The sequence below is a fragment of the Salmo salar genome, chromosome 18 (assembly GCF_965601325.2).
Source record: "Salmo salar chromosome 18, fSalSal1, whole genome shotgun sequence".
Classification (NCBI taxonomy): domain Eukaryota; kingdom Metazoa; phylum Chordata; class Actinopteri; order Salmoniformes; family Salmonidae; genus Salmo; species Salmo salar.
Genome location: NC_138308.1, coordinates 665,012 through 687,500, shown reverse-complemented (window position 1 = coordinate 687,500; position 22,489 = coordinate 665,012). Strand labels below are relative to the sequence as shown.

Sequence of the window (22,489 nt, the reverse complement as noted above, 5' to 3'; positions counted from 1 at the left end):
CCACTGCAGCCCCGTCGATGAGAATGGGGGCGTGCTCGGTCCTCCTTTTCCTGTAGTCCACAATCATCTCCTTAGTCTTGATCACGTTGAGGGAGAGGTTGTTGTCCTGGCACCACACGGCCAGGTCTCAAATCTCCTCCCTATAGGCTATCTCGTCGTTGTCTGTGATCAGGCCTACCACTGTTGTGTCATCGGCAAATTTAATGATGGTGTTGGAGTCGTGCCTGGCCATGCAGTCATGGGTGAACAGGGAGTACAGGAGGGGACTGAGCACGCACCCCTGAGGGACCCCCGTGTTGAGGATCAGCGTTGCGGATGTTTTGCGGCCTTGTGAATGTTCACCTGTTTAAAGGTCTTACTCACATCGGCTATGGAGAGCGTGATCACACAGTCATCCGGAACAGCTGGTGCTCTCATGCATGTTTCAGTGTTATTTGCCTCGAAGCGAACATAGAAGTAGTTTAGCTCGTCTGGTAGGCTCGTGTCACTGGGCAGCTCTCGGCTGTGCTTCCCTTTGTAGTCTATAATGGTTTGTAAGTTCTGCCACATCCGACGAGCATCAGAGCCGGTGTAGTACGATTCAATCTTAGTCCTGTATTGACGCTTTGCCTGTTTGATGGTTCGTCGGAGGGCATAGCGGGATTTCTTATAAGCTTCCGGGTTAGAGTCCCGGTCCTTGAAAGCGGCAGCTCTACCCTTTAGCTCAGTGCGGATGTTGCCTGTAATCCATGGCTTCTGGTTGGGGTATGTACGTACAGTCACTGTGGGGACGACGTCCTTGATGCACTTATTGATGAAGCCAGAGACTGATGAGGTGTACTCCTCAATGCCATCGGAAGAATCCCGGAACATGTTCCAGTCTGTGATAGCAAAACAGTCCTGTAGTTTAGCATCTGCTTCATCTGACCACTTTTTTATAGACCGAGTCACTGGTGCTTCCTGCTTTAGTTTTTGACTGTAAGCAGGAATCAGGAGGATAGAATTATGGTTAGATTTACCAAATGGAGGGCTGAGGGAGAGCTTTGTACGCGTCTCTGTGTCTGGAGTAGAAGGTGGTCCAGAGTTCTTTCCCCCTCTGGTTGCACTTTTAACATGCTGATAGAAATGTGTTAAAACTGATTTAAGTTTCCCTGCGTTAAAGTCCCCGGCTCTGGGTGAACGTTTTTTCCTGTTTGCTTATGGCGGAATACAGTTCATTCAACGCTGTCTTAGCGCCAGCATCGTTCTGTGGTGGTATGTAGACAGCTACGATAAAATACAGATGAAAATTCTCTAGGTAGACAGTGTGGTCTACAGCTTATCATGAGATACTCTACCTCAGGTCGAGCGAAACGCTCGGACAGGAGACTGACATGTCTTATATCAGATACTCATCGAAGAGGCAGGGTTATAGGAGGACAGAAGGGGAGCATATCCCCTGGCTCTATGTCCTGTTCCAAAGTGTTATAATGCGTTACGAAGCCTGTATGTCGTGTGTCTGTCAGGAGGAGTACAACAGAGAGCAGATTATGTCCTGTTCCAAAGTGTTATAATGCGTTATGAAGCCTGTATGTCGTGTGTCTGTCAGGAGGATTACAACAGGGAGCAGATCCCCTGGCTGTATGTCCTGTTCCAAAGTGTTATAATGCGTTATGAAGCCTGTATGTCGTGTGTCTGTCAGGAGGATTACAACAGGGAGCAGATCCCCTGGCTGTATGTCCTGTTCCAAAGGGTTATAATGCGTTACGAAGCCTGTATGTCATGTGTCTGTCAGGAGGAGTACAACAGGGAGCAGATCCGCTGGCTGTATGTCCTGTTCCAAAGTGTTATAATGCGTTATGAAGCCTGTATGTCATGTGTCTGTCAGGAGGAGTACAACAGGGAGCAGATTATGTCCTGTTCCAAAGTGTTATAATGCGTTATGAAGCCTGTATGTCATGTGTCTGTCAGGAGGAGTACAACAGAGAGCAGATCCCGTGGCAGGACATCCCGTTCAACGACAACCAGGCCTGCATCGACCTCATCTCCTCTAAACCCCATGGAGTACTGAGGATCCTGGACGATCAGAGCTGCTTCCCCCAGGTACACACTCACACACACACACACACACACACACACACAGACACAGACACAGACACAGACACACACACACACACACACACACACACACACACACACACACACACACACACACACACACACACACTATACACACTACACACACACACAGACACAGACACACACACACACACACACACACACACACACACACACACACACACACACACACACACACACAGATACACACACACACACACACACACACACACACACAGATACACACACACACACACACAGATACACACAGACACAGACACACACACAGACACACACACACACGCACACAGACACTGGTTGATGCTCTGTTCCTCTGTTGCTAGGCGACAGACCACACCTTCCTCCAGAAGTGTCATTATCACCATGGTAACAACAAGATCTACCTGAAGCCAAAGATGCCCCTCCCAGAATTCACCATCAAACACTTCGCTGGCCCGGTCACCTACCAGGTACACACACACACACCTACCAGGTACACACACACACACACACACACACACACACACACACACACACACACACACACCAGACACACACACACACACACACACACACCTACCAGGTACACACACACACCTACCAGGTACACACACACACACCTACCAGGTACACACACACACCTACCAGGTACACACACACACACACACACACACACACACACACACACACACACACACACACACACACACACACACACACACACACCTGCCAGGTACACACACACACCTGCCAGGTACACGTACACACACACACACCTGCCAGGTACACACACACACCTGCCAGGTACACACACACACACACCTGCCAGGTACACACACACAAATGCCAGGCACACACACACCTACCAGGTACACACACACACCTGCCAGGAACACACACACACCTGCCAGGTACACACACACACACACACACCTGCCAGGTACACACACACACACCTGCCAGGTACACACACACCTGATGTTAATGTAACTAAGTCTCTCTGGATGAGAACGTCTGTTAAATGACTATCATGTCTCTCCTCTCATCTGGCTTCCTAAACTATATAAATGTCACCAAACACTCTGTCATGTAAACCTTCTACCAATCATGCCACCTTCTAAACATCCCATATTACCCACACCACGGTAAATGGGACAGACCATGAAAACATCCCATATTACCCACACCACAGGAAATGAGACAGACCATGAAAACATCCCATATTACCCACACCACAGGAAATGAGACGCACCATGAAAACATCCCATAATACACACACCACAGGAAATGAGACGGACCATGAAAACATCCCATATTACCCACACCACGGAAATGAGACAGACCGTGAAAACATCCCATAATACACACCACGGTAAATGAGACAGACCATGAAAACATCCCATAATACACACCACAGGAAATGAGACGGACCATGAAAACATCCCATATTACCCACCACGGTAAATGGGACAGACCATGAAAACATCCCATAATACACACCACAGTAAATGAGACGGACCATGAAAACATCCCATAATACACACCACAGGAAATGAGACGGACCATGAAAACATCCCATAATACCCACCACGGTAAATGGGACAGACCATGAAAACATCCCATAATACCCACACCACAGGAAATGAGACAGACCATGAAAACATCCCATATTACCCACACCACAGTAAATGGGACAGACCATGAAAACATCCCATATTACCCACACCACGGTAAATGAGACAGACCATGAAAACATCCCGTCTTACACACACCACAGGAAATGAGACGGACCATGAAAACATCCCATAATACACACACCACAGGAAATGAGACAGACCATGAAAACATCCCATATTCCACACACCACAGGAAATGAGACGGACCATGAAAACATCCCATAATACACACCACAGGAAATGAGACGGACCATGAAAACATCCCATAATACCCACCACGGTAAATGGGACAGACCATGAAAACATCCCATAATACCCACACCACAGGAAATGAGACAGACCATGAAAACATCCCATATTACCCACACCACAGGAAATGAGACAGACCATGAAAACATCCCATATTACCCACACCACAGGTAAATGAGACAGACCATGAAAACATCCCATAATACACACACCACAGGAAATGAGACAGACCATGAAAACATCCCATATTCCACACACCACAGGAAATGAGACGGACCATGAAAACATCCCATATTCCACACACCACAGGAAATGAGACGGACCATGAAAACATCCCGTCTTACCCACACCACAGGAAATGAGACAGACCATGAAAACATCCCATAATACACACCACAGTAAATGAGACAGACCGTGAAAACATCCCATAATACACACACCACAGGAAATGAGACGGACCATGAAAACATCCCATATTACCCACACCACAGGAAATGAGACAGACCATGAAAACATCCCATAATACCCACACCACAGGAAATGAGACGGACCATGAAAACATCCCATATTACCCACACCACAGGAAATGAGACAGACCATGAAAACATCCCATATTACCCACACCACGGAAATGAGACAGACCATGAAAACATCCCATAATACACACACCACAGGAAATGAGACAGACCATGAAAACATCCCATATTCCACACACCACAGGAAATGAGACGGACCATGAAAACATCCCATATTCCACACACCACAGGAAATGAGACGGACCATGAAAACATCCCGTCTTACCCACACCACAGGAAATGAGACAGACCATGAAAACATCCCATAATACACACCACAGTAAATGAGACAGACCGTGAAAACATCCCATAATACACACACCACAGGAAATGAGACGGACCATGAAAACATCCCATATTACCCACACCACAGGAAATGAGACAGACCATGAAAACATCCCATAATACCCACACCACAGGAAATGAGACGGACCATGAAAACATCCCATATTACCCACACCACAGGAAATGAGACAGACCATGAAAACATCCCATATTCCACACACCACAGTAAATGAGACGGACCATGAAAACATCCCATATTACCCACACCACAGGAAATGAGACGGACCATGAAAACATCCCATATTACACACACCACAGGAAATGAGACAGACCATGAAAACATCCCATAATACACACCACAGTAAATGAGACGGACCATGAAAACATCCCATATTACCCACACCACAGGAAATGAGACAGACCATGAAAACATCCCATATTACCCACACCACAGGAAATGAGACAGACCATGAAAACATCCCGTCTTACACACACCACAGGAAATGGGACAGACCATGAAAACATCCCGTCTTACACACACCACAGGAAATGAGACAGACCATGAAAACATCCCATATTACACACACCACAGGAAATGAGACGGACCATGAAAACATCCCATATTACCCACACCACAGGAAATGAGACAGACCATGAAAACATCCCATATTCCACATACCACAGGAAATGAGACAGACCATGAAAACATCCCATATTCCACACACCACAGGAAATGAGACGGACCATGAAAACATCCCATATTACACACACCACAGGAAATGAGACGGACCATGAAAACATCCCATATTACCCACACCACAGGAAATGAGACGGACCATGAAAACATCCCATATTACCCACACCACAGGAAATGAGACAGACCATGAAAACATCCCATAATACACACACCACAGGAAATGAGACAGACCATGAAAACATCCCATATTACCCACACCACAGGAAATGAGACAGACCATGAAAACATCCCATCTTACACACACCACAGGAAATGAGACGGACCATGAAAACATCCCATATTACACACACCACAGGAAATGAGACGGACCATGAAAACATCCCGTCTTACACACACCACAGGAAATGAGACGGACCATCATGGTTTCTTCCTGCTCTGTACCTTCTGTCATCTCACTGTAGGTTCACAAGTTTCTGGATAAGAACTACGACCAGGTTGGACAGGAAGTTCTGGATCTGTTCAGCCACAGCAAGAACAAGGTAGGTTAGGGGTTAAAGGTTAGGGGTTAGGGGTTAGGGGTTAAAGGTTAGGGGTTAGGGGCTAGGGGTTAAAGGTTAGGGGTTAGGGGTTAGGGGTTAAAGGTTAGGGGTTAGGGGCTAGGGGTTAAAGGTTAGGGGTTAGGGGTTAGGGGCTAGGGGTTAGGGGTTAGGGGCTAGGGGTTAGGGGTTAGGGGTTAGAACTACGACCAGGTTGGACAGGAAGTTCTGGATCTGTTCAGTCACAGCAAGAACAAGGTAGGAGGGGTTAAAGGTTAGGGGTTAGGGGCTAGGGGTTAGAACTACGACCAGGTTGGACAGGAAGTTCTGGATCTGTTCAGTCACAGCAAGAACAAGGTAGGTTAGGGGTTAAAGGTTAGGGGTTAGGGGTTAGGGGTTAAAGGTTAGGGGTTAGGGGCTAGGGGTTAAAGGTTAGGGGTTAGGGGTTAGGGGTTAAAGGTTAGGGGTTAGGGGCTAGGGGTTAAAGGTTAGGGGTTAGGGGTTAGGGGCTAGGGGTTAGGGGTTAGGGGCTAGGGGTTAGGGGTTAGGGGTTAGAACTACGACCAGGTTGGACAGGAAGTTCTGGATCTGTTCAGTCACAGCAAGAACAAGGTAGGTTAGGGGTTAAAGGTTAGGGGTTAGGGGTTAGGGGTTAGAACTACGACCAGGTTGGACAGGAAGTTCTGGATCTGTTCAGCCACAGCAAGAACAAGGTAGGAGGGGTTAGGAGTTAGGGGTTAGGGGTTAAAGGTTAGGGGTTAGGGGCTAGGGGCTAGGGGTTAGGGGTTAGGGGCTAGGGGCTAGGGGTTAGGGGCTAGGGGTTAGGGGTTAGGGGTTAGGTGCTAGGGGTTAGGGGTTAGGGGTTAGAACTACGACCAGGTTGGACAGGAAGTTCTGGATCTGTTCAGTCACAGCAAGAACAAGGTAGGTTAGGGGTTAAAGGTTAGGGGTTAGGGGCTAGGGGTTAAAGGTTAGGGGCTAGGGGTTAGGGGTTAGGGGTTAGGGCTTAAAGGTTAGGGGTTAGGGGTTAGGGGTTAAAGGTTAGGGGTTAGAGGTTAGGGGTTAAAGGTTAGGGGCTAGGGGTTAAAGGTTAGGGGCTAGGGGTTAGGGGTTAGGGTTAGGGGTTAGGGGTTAGAGGTTAAAGGTTAGGGGTTAGGGGTTAGCGGCTAGGGGTTAGGGGTTAGGGGCTAGGGGTTAGGGGTTAAAGGTTAGGGGTTAGGACTACGACCAGGTTGGACAGCAAGTTCTGGATCTGTTCAGCCACAGCAAGAACAAGGTAGGAGGGGTTAAAGGTTAGGGGTTAGGGGCTAGGGGTTAGGGGCTAGGGGTTAGGGGCTAGGGGTTAGGGGTTAGGGGCTAGGGGTTAGGGGCTAGGGGTTAAAGGTTAGGGGTTAAAGGTTAGGGGCTAGGGGTTAGGGGTTAGGGGCTAGTGGTTAGGGGTTAAAGGTTAGGGGCTAGGGGTTAGGGGTTAGGGGCTAGGGGCTAGGGGTTAGGGGTTAGGTTTAGGGGTTAAAGGTTAGGGGCTAGGGGTTAGGGGTTAGGGGCTAGGGGTTATGGGTTAGGGGTTAAAGGTTAGGGGTTAGGGGTTAAAGGTTAGGGGTTAGGGGTTAGGGGCTAGGGGTTAGGCGTTAGGGGTTATGGGGTAGGGGTTAAAGGTTAGGGGTTAGGGGCTAGGGGTTAGGGGCTAGGGGTTAGGGGTTAGAGGTTAGGGGCTAGGGGTTAGGGGTTAGGGGTTAGGGGCTAGGGGTTAGGGGTTAAAGGTTAGGGGTTAGGGGCTAGGGGTTAGGGGCTAGGGGTTAGGGGTTAGAACTACGACCAGGTTGGACAGTAAGTTATAGATCTGTTAATTCACAGTAAGAACAAGGTTGGAGGTGTTAAAGGTTAGGGGTTAAAGGTTAGGGGTTAGGGGCTAGGGGTTAGGGGTTAGGGGTTAAAGGTTAGGGGTTAGAACTAGTCAGGTAATGGTGTTATTATACTAAACCAGACAATAGATGATCTGTTTACCTGGTCAGGTAATGGTGTTATTATACTAAACCAGACAGTAGTTTACCTGGTCAGGTAATGGTGTTATTATACTAAACCAGACAATAGATGATCTGTTTACCTGGTCAGGTAATGGTGTTATTATACTAAACCAGACAGTAGTTTACCTGGTCAGGTAATGGTGTTATTAAACTAAACCAGACAATAGATGATCTGTTTACCTGGTCAGGTAATGGTGTTATTATACTAAACCAGACAGTAGTTTACCTGGTCAGGTAATGGTGTTATTATACTAAACCAGACAGTAGTTTACCTGGTCAGGTAATGGTGTTATTAAACTAAACCGCAGAGCCGGCAGGTAGGTGTTACCCGCTGCGGTCAGGTAATGGTGTTATTAAACTAAACCAGACAATAGATGATCTGTTTACCTGGTCAGGTAATGGTGTTATTATACTAAACCAGACAGTAGTTTACCTGGTCAGGTAATGGTGTTATTAAACTAAACCAGACAATAGATGATCTGTTTACCTGGTCAGGTAATGGTGTTATTATACTAAACCAGACAGTAGTTTACCTGGTCAGGTAATGGTGTTATTATACTAAACCAGACAGTAGTTTACCTGGTCAGGTAATGGTGTTATTAAACTAAACCAGACAGTAGTTTACCTGGTCAGGTAATGGTGTTATTAAACTAAACCAGACAATAGATGATCTGTTTACCTGGTCAGGTAATGGTGTTATTATACTAAACCAGACAGTAGTTTACCTGGTCAGGTAATGGTGTTATTAAACTAAACCAGACAGTAGTTTACCTGGTCAGGTAATGGTGTTATTATACTAAACCAGACAATAGATGATCTGTTTACCTGGTCAGGTAATGGTGTTATTATACTAAACCAGACAGTAGTTTACCTGGTCAGGTAATGGTGTTATTAAACTAAACCAGACAGTAGTTTACCTGGTCAGGTAATGGTGTTATTATACTAAACCAGACAGTAGTTTACCTGGTCAGGTAATGGTGTTATTATACTAAACCAGACAGTAGATGATCTGTTTACCTGGTCAGGTAATGGTGTTATTATACTAAACCAGACAATAGATGATCTGTTTACCTGGTCAGGTAATGGTGTTATTATACTAAACCAGACAGTAGTTTACCTGGTCAGGTAATGGTGTTATTAAACTAAACCAGACAGTAGATGATCTGTTTACCTGGTCAGGTAATGGTGTTATTATACTAAACCAGACAGTAGTTTACCTGGTCAGGTAATGGTGTTATTAAACTAAACCAGACAGTAGTTTACCTGGTCAGGTAATGGTGTTATTATACTAAACCAGACAGTAGTTTACCTGGTCAGGTAATGGTGTTATTATACTAAACCAGACAGTAGTTTACCTGGTCAGGTAATGGTGTTATTATACTAAACCAGACAATAGATGATCTGTTTACCTGGTCAGGTAATGGTGTTATTATACTAAACCAGACAATAGATGATCTGTTTACCTGGTCAGGTAATGGTGTTATTAAACTAAACCAGACAATAGATGATCTGTTTACCTGGTCAGGTAATGGTGTTATTATACTAAACCAGACAGTAGTTTACCTGGTCAGGTAATGGTGTTATTAAACTAAACCAGACAGTAGTTTACCTGGTCAGGTAATGGTGTTATTATACTAAACCAGACAATAGATGATCTGTTTACCTGGTCAGGTAATGGTGTTATTATACTAAACCAGACAGTAGTTTACCTGGTCAGGTAATGGTGTTATTAAACTAAACCAGACAATAGATGATCTGTTTACCTGGTCAGGTAATGGTGTTATTAAACTAAACCAGACAGTAGTTTACCTGGTCAGGTAATGGTGTTATTATACTAAACCAGACAGTAGTTTACCTGGTCAGGTAATGGTGTTATTATACTAAACCAGACAGTAGTTGATCTGTTTACCTGGTCAGGTAATGGTGTTATTAAACTAAACCAGACAGTAGTTTACCTGGTCAGGTAATGGTGTTATTATACTAAACCAGACAGTAGTTTACCTGGTCAGGTAATGGTGTTATTAAACTAAACCAGACAGTAGTTTACCTGGTCAGGTAATGGTGTTATTATACTAAACCAGACAGTAGTTTACCTGGTCAGGTAATGGTGTTATTATACTAAACCAGACAGTAGTTTACCTGGTCAGGTAATGGTGTCATTATACTAAACCAGACAGTAGTTTACCTGGTCAGGTAATGGTGTTATTATACTAAACCAGACAGTAGTTTACCTGGTCAGGTAATGGTGTTATTATACTAAACCAGACAGTAGTTTACCTGGTCAGGTAATGGTGTTATTAAACTAAACCAGACAGTAGTTTACCTGGTCAGGTAATGGTGTTATTAAACTAAACCAGACAGTAGTTTACCTGGTCAGGTAATGGTGTTATTAAACTAAACCAGACAGTAGTTTACTTGGTCAGGTAATGGTGTTATTATACTAAACCAGACAGTAGTTTACCTGGTCAGGTAATGGTGTTATTAAACTAAACCAGACAGTAGTTGATCTGTTTACCTGGTCAGGTAATGGTGTTATTAAACTAAACCAGACAGTAGTTTACCTGGTCAGGTAATGGTGTTATTATACTAAACCAGACAGTAGTTTACCTGGTCAGGTAATGGTGTTATTATACTAAACCAGACAGTAGTTTACCTGGTCAGGTAATGGTGTTATTATACTAAACCAGACAATAGATGATCTGTTTACCTGGTCAGGTAATGGTGTTATTATACTAAACCAGACAATAGTTGATCTGTTTACCTGGTCAGGTAATGGTGTTATTAAACTAAACCAGACAATAGATGATCTGTTTACCTGGTCAGGTAATGGTGTTATTATACTAAACCAGACAGTAGTTTACCTGGTCAGGTAATGGTGTTATTAAACTAAACCAGACAGTAGTTTACCTGGTCAGGTAATGGTGTTATTATACTAAACCAGACAATAGTTTACCTGGTCAGGTAATGGTGTTATTATACTAAACCAGACAGTAGTTTACCTGGTCAGGTAATGGTGTTATTATACTAAACCAGACAGTAGTTTACCTGGTCAGGTAATGGTGTTATTAAACTAAACCAGACAGTAGTTTACCTGGTCAGGTAATGGTGTTATTAAACTAAACCAGACAGTAGATGATCTGTTTACCTGGTCAGGTAATGGTGTTATTAAACTAAACCAGACAGTAGTTTACCTGGTCAGGTAATGGTGTTATTAAACTAAACCAGACAGTAGTTTACCTGGTCAGGTAATGGTGTTATTATACTAAACCAGACAGTAGTTTACCTGGTCAGGTAATGGTGTTATTAAACTAAACCAGACAATAGATGATCTGTTTACCTGGTCAGGTAATGGTGTTATTAAACTAAACCAGACAGTAGTTTACCTGGTCAGGTAATGGTGTTATTATACTAAACCAGACAGTAGTTTACCTGGTCAGGTAATGGTGTTATTATACTAAACCAGACAATAGATGATCTGTTTACCTGGTCAGGTAATGGTGTTATTATACTAAACCAGACAGTAGTTTACCTGGTCAGGTAATGGTGTTATTATACTAAACCAGACAGTAGTTTACCTGGTCAGGTAATGGTGTTATTATACTAAACCAGACAGTAGTTTACCTGGTCAGGTAATGGTGTTATTATACTAAACCAGACAGTAGTTTACCTGGTCAGGTAATGGTGTTATTATACTAAACCAGACAGTAGTTTACCTGGTCTTGATCTGTTTACCTGGTCAGGTAATGGTGTTATTGTACTAAAGACACTAGTACCTGGTCAGTAATTGTCTTATACTCAGACATACCCTCCAGGGGGCAGTAAATCACCAACCTTGTACGTTATACCCGTTCAGACTGATTATACCTGCAGACATACCCTCCAGGGGGCAGTAAATCACCAACCTTGTATTTATACCTGTTCAGACATCACCCTCCAGGGGGCAGTAAATCACCAACCTTGTATTTATACCCGTTCAGACATCACCCTCCAGGGGGCAGTAAATCACCAACCTTGTATTTATACCCGTTCAGACATCACCCTCCAGGGGGCAGTAAATCACCAACCTTGTATTTATACCTGTTCAGACATCACCCTCCAGGGGGCAGTAAATCACCAACCTTGTTTTTATACCTGTTCAGACATCACCCTCCAGGGGGCAGTAAATCACCAACCTTGTCTTTATACCTGTTCAGACATCACCCTCCAGGGGGCAGTAAATCACCAACCTTGTATTTATACCCGTTCAGACATCACCCTCCAGGGGGCAGTAAATCACCAACCTTGTATTTATACCTGTTCAGACATCACCCTCCAGGGGGCAGTAAATCACCAACCTTGTCGTTATACCCGTTCAGACATCACCCTCCAGGGGGCAGTAAATCACCAACCTTGTATTTATACCCGTTCAGACATCACCCTCCAGGGGGCAGTAAATCACCAACCTTGTATTTATACCTGTTCAGACATCACCCTCCAGGGGGCAGTAAATCACCAACCTTGTATTTATACCTGTTCAGACATCACCCTCCAGGTGGCAGTAAATCACCAACCTTGTATTTATACCCGTTCAGACATCACCCTCCAGGGGGCAGTAAATCACCAACCTTGTATTTATACCCGTTCAGACATCACCCTCCAGGGGGCAGTAAATCACCAACCTTGTATTTATACCCGTTCAGACATCACCCTCCAGGGGGCAGTAAATCACCAACCTTGTATTTATACCCGTTCAGACATCACCCTCCAGGGGGCAGTAAATCACCAACCTTGTATTTATACCCGTTCAGACATCACCCTCCAGGGGGCAGTAAATCACCAACCTTGTATTTATACCTGTTCAGACATCACCCTCCAGGGGGCAGTAAATCACCAACCTTGTTTTTATACCTGTTCAGACATCACCCTCCAGGGGGGAGTAAATCACCAACCTTGTTTTTATACCTGTTCAGACATCACCCTCCAGGGGGCAGTAAATCACCAACCTTGTATTTATACCTGTTCAGACATCACCCTCCAGGGGGCAGTAAATCACCAACCTTGTCTTTATACCTGTTCAGACATCACCCTCCAGGGGGCAGTAAATCACCAACCTTGTATTTATACCCGTTCAGACATCACCCTCCAGGGGGCAGTAAATCACCAGCCTTGTATTTATACCTGTTCAGACATCACCCTCCAGGGGGCAGTAAATCACCAACCTTGTATTTATACCCGTTCAGACATCACCCTCCAGGGGGCAGTAAATCACCAACCTTGTATTTATACCCGTTCAGACATCACCCTCCAGGGGGCAGTAAATCACCAACCTTGTATTTATACCCATTCAGACATCACCCTCCAGGGGGCAGTAAATCACCAACCTTGTATTTATACCCGTTCAGACATCACCCTCCAGGTGGCAGTAAATCACCAACCTTGTCGTTATACCCGTTCAGACATCACCCTCCAGGGGGCAGTAAATCACCAACCTTGTTTTTATACCCGTTCAGACATCACCCTCCAGGGGGCAGTAAATCACCAACCTTGTATTTATACCCGTTCAGACATCACCCTCCAGGGGGCAGTAAATCACCAACCTTGTTTTTATACCCGTTCAGACATCACCCTCCAGGGGGCAGTAAATCACCAACCTTGTATTTATACCCGTTCAGACATCACCCTCTCAGTTTGTTTACCAACATCATAGTAGTAGAAGAAGAAAATTGACTACTTCTAAATGGAGATGTGGCCTCAATGGTGCTGCCCATGCTCTCACAGACGTCACAATGGGGGGGGGGGGCAGATGCAATGTCTATCTGAGTCTATGGTGTGTTCTCCAGATGGTGGCCAACCTCTTCCTGGTTCACGCGGAGGTCGTAGGTCAGCATAGAGGTCGTGTGAGGAAGAGCGGCACGAGACATCAGCCCCCAACTGTCTCCACCAAGTTCACCCTGTCACTGCTGGAACTGGTGGACAAGATGGAGAGGTGTTATTATTATTATTAATATTATTAAAGGGAGGAGGAGAGGTGTTATTATTACTATTAATATTAAAGGGAGGAGGAGAGGTGTTATTATTATTATTATTATTATTAAAGGGAGGAGGAGAGGTGTTATTATTATTATTATTAAAGGGAGGAGGAGAGGTGTTATTATTATTATTAATATTAAAGGGAGGAGGAGAGGTGTTATTATTATTATTATTATTATTAAAGGGAGGAGGAGAGGTGTTATTATTATTATTAAAGGGAGGAGGAGAGGTGTTATTATTATTATTAAAGGGAGGAGGAGAGGTGTTATTATTATTATTAATATTAAAGGGAGGAGGAGAGGTGTTATTATTATTATTATTAAAGGGAGGAGGAGAGGTGTTATTATTATTACTATTATTATTAAAGGGAGGAGGAGAGGTGTTATTATTACTAATATATTAAAGGGAGGAGGAGAGGTGTTATTATTATTATTACTATTATTAAAGGGAGGAGGAGAGGTGTTATTATTACTATTATTATTAAAGGGAGGAGGAGAGGTGTTATTATTATTATTATTATTATTAAAGGGAGGAGGAGAGGTGTTATTATTATTATTAAAGGGAGGAGAGGTGTTATTATTATTATTATTATTATAAAGGGAGGAGGAGAGGTGTTATTATTATTATTATTAAAGGGAGGAGGAGAGGTGTTATTATTATTAAAGGGAGGAGGAGAGGTGTTATTATTATTATTATTATTAAAGGGAGGAGGAGAGGTGTTATTATTATTATTATTATTAAAGGGAGGAGGAGAGGTGTTAATATTATTAGTATTATTATTAAAGGGAGGAGGAGAGGTGTTATTATTATTATTAATATTAAAGGGAGGAGGAGAGGTGTTATTATTATTATTAATATTAAAGGGAGGAGGAGAGGTGTTATTATTATTATTATTAAAGGGAGGAGGAGAGGTGATTATTATTATTAATAAAGGGAGGAGGAGAGGTGTTATTATTATTATTATTATTATTAAAGGGAGGAGGAGAGGTGTTATTATTATTAAAGGGAGGAGGAGAGGTGTTATTATTACTATTATTATTAAAGGGAGGAGGAGAGGTGTTATTATTATTATTAATATTAAAGGGAGGAGGAGAGGTGTTATTATTATTAAAGGGAGGAGGAGAGGTGTTATTATTATTAAAGGGAGGAGGAGAGGTGTTATTATTATTATTATTATTAAAGGGAGGAGGAGAGGTGTTATTATTATTATTATTAAAGGGAGGAGGAGAGGTGTTATTATTATTATTAATATTAAAGGGAGGAGGAGAGGTGTTATTATTATTATTATTATTAAAGGGAGGAGGAGAGGTGTTATTATTATTATTATTATTAAAGGGAGGAGGAGAGGTGTTATTATTATTATTATTATTAAAGGGAGGAGGAGAGGTGTTATTATTATTATTATTAAAGGGAGGAGGAGAGGTGTTATTATTATTATATTATTATTAAAGGGAGGAGGAGAGGTGTTATTATTATTATTATTATTAAAGGGAGGAGGAGAGGTGTTATTATTATTATTAAAGGGAGGAGGAGAGGTGTTATTATTATTATTATTAAAGGGAGGAGGAGAGGTGTTATTATTATTATTATTATTATTAAAGGGAGGAGGAGAGGTGTTATTATTATTATTATTAAAGGGAGGAGGAGAGGTGTTATTATTATTATATTATTATTAAAGGGAGGAGGAGAGGTGTTATTACTATTATTATTAAAGGGAGGAGGAGAGGTGTTATTATTATTATTATTATTAAAGGGAGGAGGAGAGGTGTTATTATTATTATTATTAAAGGGAGGAGGAGAGGTGTTATTATTATTATTATTATTAAAGGGAGGAGGAGAGGTGTTATTATTATTATTATTATTAAAGGGAGGAGGAGAGGTGTTATTATTATTACTATTATTATTAAAGGGAGGAGGAGAGGTGTTATTATTATTATTATTATTAAAGGGAGGAGGAGAGGTGTTATTATTATTATTATTATTATTAAAGGGAGGAGGAGAGGTGTTATTATTATTATTATTAAAGGGAGGAGGAGAGGTGTTATTATTATTACTATTATTATTAAAGGGAGGAGGAGAGGTGTTATTATTATTATTATATTATTAAAGGGAGGAGGAGAGGTGTTATTATTATTATTATTATTAAAGGGAGGAGGAGAGGTGTTATTATTATTATTATATTATTAAAGGGAGGAGGAGAGGTGTTATTATTATTATTATTAAAGGGAGGAGGAGAGGTGTTATTATTATTACTATTATTATTAAAGGGAGGAGGAGAGGTGTTATTATTATTATTATTATTAAAGGGAGGAGGAGAGGTGTTATTATTATTATTATTATTATTAAAGGGAGGAGGAGAGGTGTTATTATATTATTATTAAAGGGAGGAGGAGAGGTGTTATTATTATTAAAGGGAGGAGGAGAGGTGTTATTATTATTATTATTAAAGGGAGGAGGAGAGGTGTTATTATTATTACTATTATTAAAGGGAGGAGGAGAGGTGTTATTATTATTATTATTATTAAAGGGAGGAGGAGAGGTGTTATTATTACTATTATTATTAAAGGGAGGAGGAGAGGTGTTATTATTATTATTATTATTAAAGGGAGGAGGAGAGGTGTTATTATTATTATTAATATTAAAGGGAGGAGGAGAGGTGTTATTATTATTATTATTATTATTAAAGGGAGGAGGAGAGGTGTTATTATTATTATATTATTATTAAAGGGAGGAGGAGAGGTGTTATTATTATTAATATTAAAGGGAGGAGGAGAGGTGTTATTATTATTATTAATATTAAAGGGAGGAGAGGTGTTATTATTATTATTAATATTAAAGGGAGGAGGAGAGGTGTTATTATTATTATTAAAGGGAGGAGGAGAGGTGTTATTATTATTATTATTATTAAAGGGAGGAGGAGAGGTGTTGTTATTATTATTATTATTAAAGGGAGGAGGAGAGGTGTTATTAATTATTAAAGGGAGGAGGAGAGGTGTTATTATTATATATTATATTAAAGGGAGGAGGAGAGGTGTTATTATTATTATTATTATTAAAGGGAGGAGGAGAGGTGTTATTATTATTATTATTATTAAAGGGAGGAGGAGAGGTGTTATTATTATTATTAATATTAAAGGGAGGAGGAGAGGTGTTATTATTACTATTATTATTAAAGGGAGGAGGAGAGGTGTTATTATTATTACTATTATTATTAAAGGGAGGAGGAGAGGTGTTATTATTATTATTAAAGGGAGGAGGAGAGGTGTTATTATTATTATTATTATTATTAAAGGGAGGAGGAGAGGTGTTATTATTATTATTAAAGGGAGGAGGAGAGGTGTTATTATTATTATATTATTAAAGGGAGGAGGAGAGGTGTTATTATTATTATATTATTATTAAAGGGAGGAGGAGAGGTGTTATTATTATTATTAATATTAAAGGGAGGAGGAGAGGTGTTATTATTATTATTAATATTAAAGGGAGGAGGAGAGGTGTTATTATTATTACTATTATTATTAAAGGGAGGAGGAGAGGTGTTATTATTATTACTATTATTAAAGGGAGGAGGAGAGGTGTTATTATTATTATTATTATTATTAAAGGGAGGAGGAGAGGTGTTATTATTATCTATTATTATTAAAGGGAGGAGGAGAGGTGTTATTATTATTACTATATTAAAGGGAGGAGGAGAGGTGTTGTTATTATTATTAATATTAAAGGGAGGAGGAGAGGTGTTATTATTATTACTATTATTATTAAAGGGAGGAGGAGAGGTGTTATTATTATTATTATTATTAAAGGGAGGAGGAGAGGTGTTATTATTATTACTATTAAAGGGAGGAGGAGAGGTGTTATTATTATTATTATTATTAAAGGGAGGAGGAGAGGTGTTATTATTATTATTATTATTATTAAAGGGAGGAGGAGAGGTGTTATTATTATTACTATTATTATTAAGGGAGGAGGAGAGGTGTTATTATTATTATATTATTATTAAAGGGAGGAGGAGAGGTGTTATTATTATTATTATTATTATTAAAGGGAGGAGGAGAGGTGTTATTATTATTATTAAAGGGAGGAGGAGAGGTGTTATTATTATTATTAAAGGGAGGAGGAGAGGTGTTATTATTATTATTAAAGGGAGGAGGAGAGGTGTTATTATTATTAAAGGGAGGAGGAGAGGTGTTATTATTATTATTATTATTAAAGGGAGGAGGAGAGGTGTTATTATTATTAAAGGGAGGAGGAGAGGTGTTATTATTATTATTAATATTAAAGGGAGGAGGAGAGGTGTTATTACTATTATTATTAAAGGGAGGAGGAGAGGTGTTATTATTATTACTATTATTATTAAAGGGAGGAGGAGAGGTGTTATTATTATTATTATTATTATTAAAGGGAGGAGGAGAGGTGTTATTATTATTACTATTATTATTAAAGGGAGGAGGAGAGGTGTTATTATTATTACTATTATTATTAAAGGGAGGAGGAGAGGTGTTATTATTATTATTATTATTATTAAAGGGAGGAGGAGAGGTGTTATTATTATTACTATTATTATTAAAGGGAGGAGGAGAGGTGTTATTATTATTATTATTATTAAAGGGAGGAGGAGAGGTGTTATTATTATTACTATTATTATTAAAGGGAGGAGGAGAGGTGTTATTATTATTATTATTATTATTAAAGGGAGGAGGAGAGGTGTTATTATTATTATTATTATTATTAAAGGGAGGAGGAGAGGTGTTATTATTATTACTATTATTATTAAAGGGAGGAGGAGAGGTGTTATTATTATTATTATTAAAGGGAGGAGGAGAGGTGTTATTATTATTACTATTATTATTAAAGGGAGGAGGAGAGGTGTTATTACTATTATTATTAAAGGGAGGAGGAGAGGTGTTATTATTATTATTATTATTATTAAAGGGAGGAGGAGAGGTGTTATTATTATTATTATTATTATTAAAGGGAGAGGAGAGGTGTTATTATTATTATTATTAAAGGGAGGAGGAGAGGTGTTATTATTATTATTATTATTAAAGGGAGGAGGAGAGGTGTTATTACTATTATTATTAAAGGGAGGAGGAGAGGTGTTATTATTATTATTATTATTATTAAAGGGAGGAGGAGAGGTGTTATTATTATTATTATTATTATTAAAGGGAGGAGGAGAGGTGTTATTATTATTATTATTATTATTAAAGGGAGGAGGAGAGGTGTTATTATTATTATTATTATTATTAAAGGGAGGAGGAGAGGTGTTATTATTATTACTATTAAAGGGAGGAGGAGAGGTGTTATTATTATTATTATTAAAGGGAGGAGGAGAGGTGTTATTATTATTAAAGGGAGGAGGAGAGGTGTTATTATTATTATTAAAGGGAGGAGGAGAGGTGTTATTATTATTATTAATATTATTAAAGGGAGGAGGAGAGGTGTTATTATTATTATTATTATTATTAAAGGGAGGAGGAGAGGTGTTATTATTATACTATTATTATTAAAGGGATGAGGAGAGGTGTTATTATTCATATTAAAGGGAGGAGGAGAGGTGTTATTATTATTATTAAAGGGAGGAGGAGAGGTGTTATTATTATTACTATTATTATTAAAGGGAGGAGGAGAGGTGTTATTATTATTACTATTATTATTAAAGGGAGGAGGAGAGGTGTTATTATTATTATTAAAGGGATGAGGAGAGGTGTTATTATTATTATTAAAGGGAGGAGGAGAGGTGTTATTATTATTACTATTATTATTAAAGGGAGGAGGAGAGGTGTTATTATTATTACTATTATTATTAAAGGGATGAGGAGAGGTGTTATTATTATTATTAAAGGGAGGAGGAGAGGTGTTATTATTATTACTATTATTATTAAAGGGAGGAGGAGAGGTGTTATTATTATTACTATTAATATTAAAGGGAGGAGGAGAGGTGTTATTATTATCTATTATTATTAAAGGGAGGAGGAGAGGTGTTATTATTACTATTATTATTAAAGGGAGGAGGAGAGGTGTTATTATTATTACTATTATTATTAAAGGGATGAGGAGAGGTGTTATTATTATTATTAAAGGGAGGAGGAGAGGTGTTATTATTATTACTATTATTATTAAAGGGATGAGGAGAGGTGTTATTATTATTACTATTACTATTAAAGGGATGAGGAGAGGTGTTATTATTATTACTATTATTATTAAAGGGATGAGGAGAGGTGTTATTATTATTACTATTAAAGGGAGGAGGAGAGGTGTTGTTATTATTATTATTATTAAAGGGAGGAGGAGAGGTGTTATTATTATTACTATTATTATTAAAGGGAGGAGGAGAGGTGTTATTATTATTACTATTATTATTAAAGGGAGGAGGAGAGGTGTTATTATTATTATTATTATTAAAGGGAGGAGGAGAGGTGTTATTATTATTATTATTATTATTAAAGGGAGGAGGAGAGGTGTTATTATTATTATTATTAAAGGGAGGAGGAGAGGTGTTATTATTATTATTATTAAAGGGAGGAGGAGAGGTGTTATTATTATTATTAATATTATTAAAGGGAGGAGGAGAGGTGTTATTATTATTATTATTAAAGGGAGGAGGAGAGGTGTTATTATTATTACTATTATTATTAAAGGGAGGAGGAGAGGTGTTATTATTATTATTATTATTAAAGGGAGGAGGAGAGGTGTTATTATTATTATTATTATTATTAAAGGGAGGAGGAGAGGTGTTATTATTATTATTATTATTATTAAAGGGAGGAGGAGAGGTGTTATTATTATTATTATTAAAGGGAGGAGGAGAGGTGTTATTATTATTACTATTATTATTAAAGGGAGGAGGAGAGGTGTTATTATTTATTATTATTAAAGGGAGGAGGAGAGGTGTTATTATTACTATTATTATTAAAGGGAGGAGGAGAGGTGTTATTATTACTATTATTATTAAAGGGAGGAGGAGAGGTGTTATTATTACTATTATTATTAAAGGGAGGAGGAGAGGTGTTATTATTATTATTATTATTAAAGGGAGGAGGAGAGGTGTTATTATTATTACTATTATTATTAAAGGGAGGAGGAGAGGTGTTATTATTATTACTATTATTATTAAAGGGAGGAGGAGAGGTGTTATTATTATTATTAATATTATTAAAGGGAGGAGGAGAGGTGTTATTATTATTATTAAGGGAGGAGGAGAGGTGTTATTATTATTATTATTATTATTAAAGGGAGGAGGAGAGGTGTTATTATTATTATTATTAAAGGGATGAGGAGAGGTGTTATTATTATTATTATTATTAAAGGGAGGAGGAGAGGTGTTATTATTATTATTATTATTATTAAAGGGAGGAGGAGAGGTGTTATTATTATTATTATTATTATTAAAGGGATGAGGAGAGGTGTTATTATTATTATTATTATTAAAGGGAGGAGGAGAGGTGTTATTATTATTACTATTATTATTAAAGGGAGGAGGAGAGGTGTTATTATTATTATTAAAGGGATGAGGAGAGGTGTTATTATTGTTATTATTATTAAAGGGAGGAGGAGAGGTGTTATTATTATTATTAAAGGGATGAGGAGAGGTGTTATTATTATTATTATTATTAAAGGGAACAGGAGAGGTGTTATTATTACTATTAAAGGGAGGAGGAGAGGTGTTATTATTATTATTATTATTATTAAAGGGAGGAGGAGAGGTGTTATTATTATTATTATTATTAAAGGGAGGAGGAGAGGTGTTATTATTATTATTATTACTATTAAAGGGAGGAGGAGAGGTGTTATTATTATTACTATTATTATTAAAGGGAGGAGGAGAGGTGTTATTATTATTATTAAAGGGAGGAGGAGAGGTGTTATTATTATTAAAGGGAGGAGGAGAGGTGTTATTATTACTATTATTATTAAAGGGAGGAGGAGAGGTGTTATTACTATTATTATTAAATGGAGGAGGAGAGGTGTTATTATTATTATTATTAAAGGGAGGAGGAGAGGTGTTATTATTATTATTATTAAAGGGAGGAGGAGAGGTGTTATTATTATTATTAAGGGAGGAGGAGAGGTGTTATTATTATTAAAGGGATGAGGAGAGGTGTTATTATTATTATTATTATTATTAAAGGGAGGAGGAGAGGTGTTATTATTATTATTATTATTATTAAAGGGATGAGGAGAGGTGTTATTATTATTAATATTAAAGGGAAGAGGAGAGGTGTTATTATTATTATTAAAGGGAGGAGGAGAGGTGTTATTATTATTATTATTATTATTAAAGGGAGGAGGAGAGGTGTTATTATTATTATTATTATTATTAAAGGGATGAGGAGAGGTGTTATTATTATTATTATTATTA

At 39.1% G+C, this 22,489-nt stretch overlaps 2 protein-coding genes across 4 annotated transcripts in view; both read left to right on the top strand.

Annotated features, from left to right (window-relative positions):
* The window catches only part of LOC106596812 (unconventional myosin-XV), a 134,985-nt gene extending 128,865 nt beyond the window's left edge, over positions 1-6,120 (top strand). Inside the window, exons 15-17 of the mRNA XM_082964634.1 lie at positions 1,930-2,061; positions 2,421-2,546; positions 6,020-6,120. Of these exons, the coding sequence (XP_082820760.1) occupies positions 1,930-2,061; positions 2,421-2,546; positions 6,020-6,106 (345 nt within the window). The 3' untranslated portion in view covers positions 6,107-6,120. The remainder of the gene's footprint in view (positions 1-1,929; positions 2,062-2,420; positions 2,547-6,019) is intronic.
* Positions 6,121-6,733: 613 nt separating this feature from the next.
* Positions 6,734-22,489, top strand: part of LOC106592773 (unconventional myosin-XV) — an 86,782-nt gene continuing 71,026 nt past the window's right edge. Inside the window, exons 1-2 of one of the 3 annotated variants that reach the window (XM_082964637.1) lie at positions 6,734-6,807; positions 13,938-14,083. In XM_082964637.1, the coding sequence (XP_082820763.1) occupies positions 13,938-14,083 (146 nt within the window). In that variant the 5' untranslated portion in view covers positions 6,734-6,807. Of the gene's footprint in view, positions 6,808-6,954; positions 7,019-7,306; positions 7,371-13,937; positions 14,084-22,489 lie in introns of those variants that run through there. The other 2 variants (XM_082964636.1, XM_082964635.1) reach the window with 2 other exon arrangements.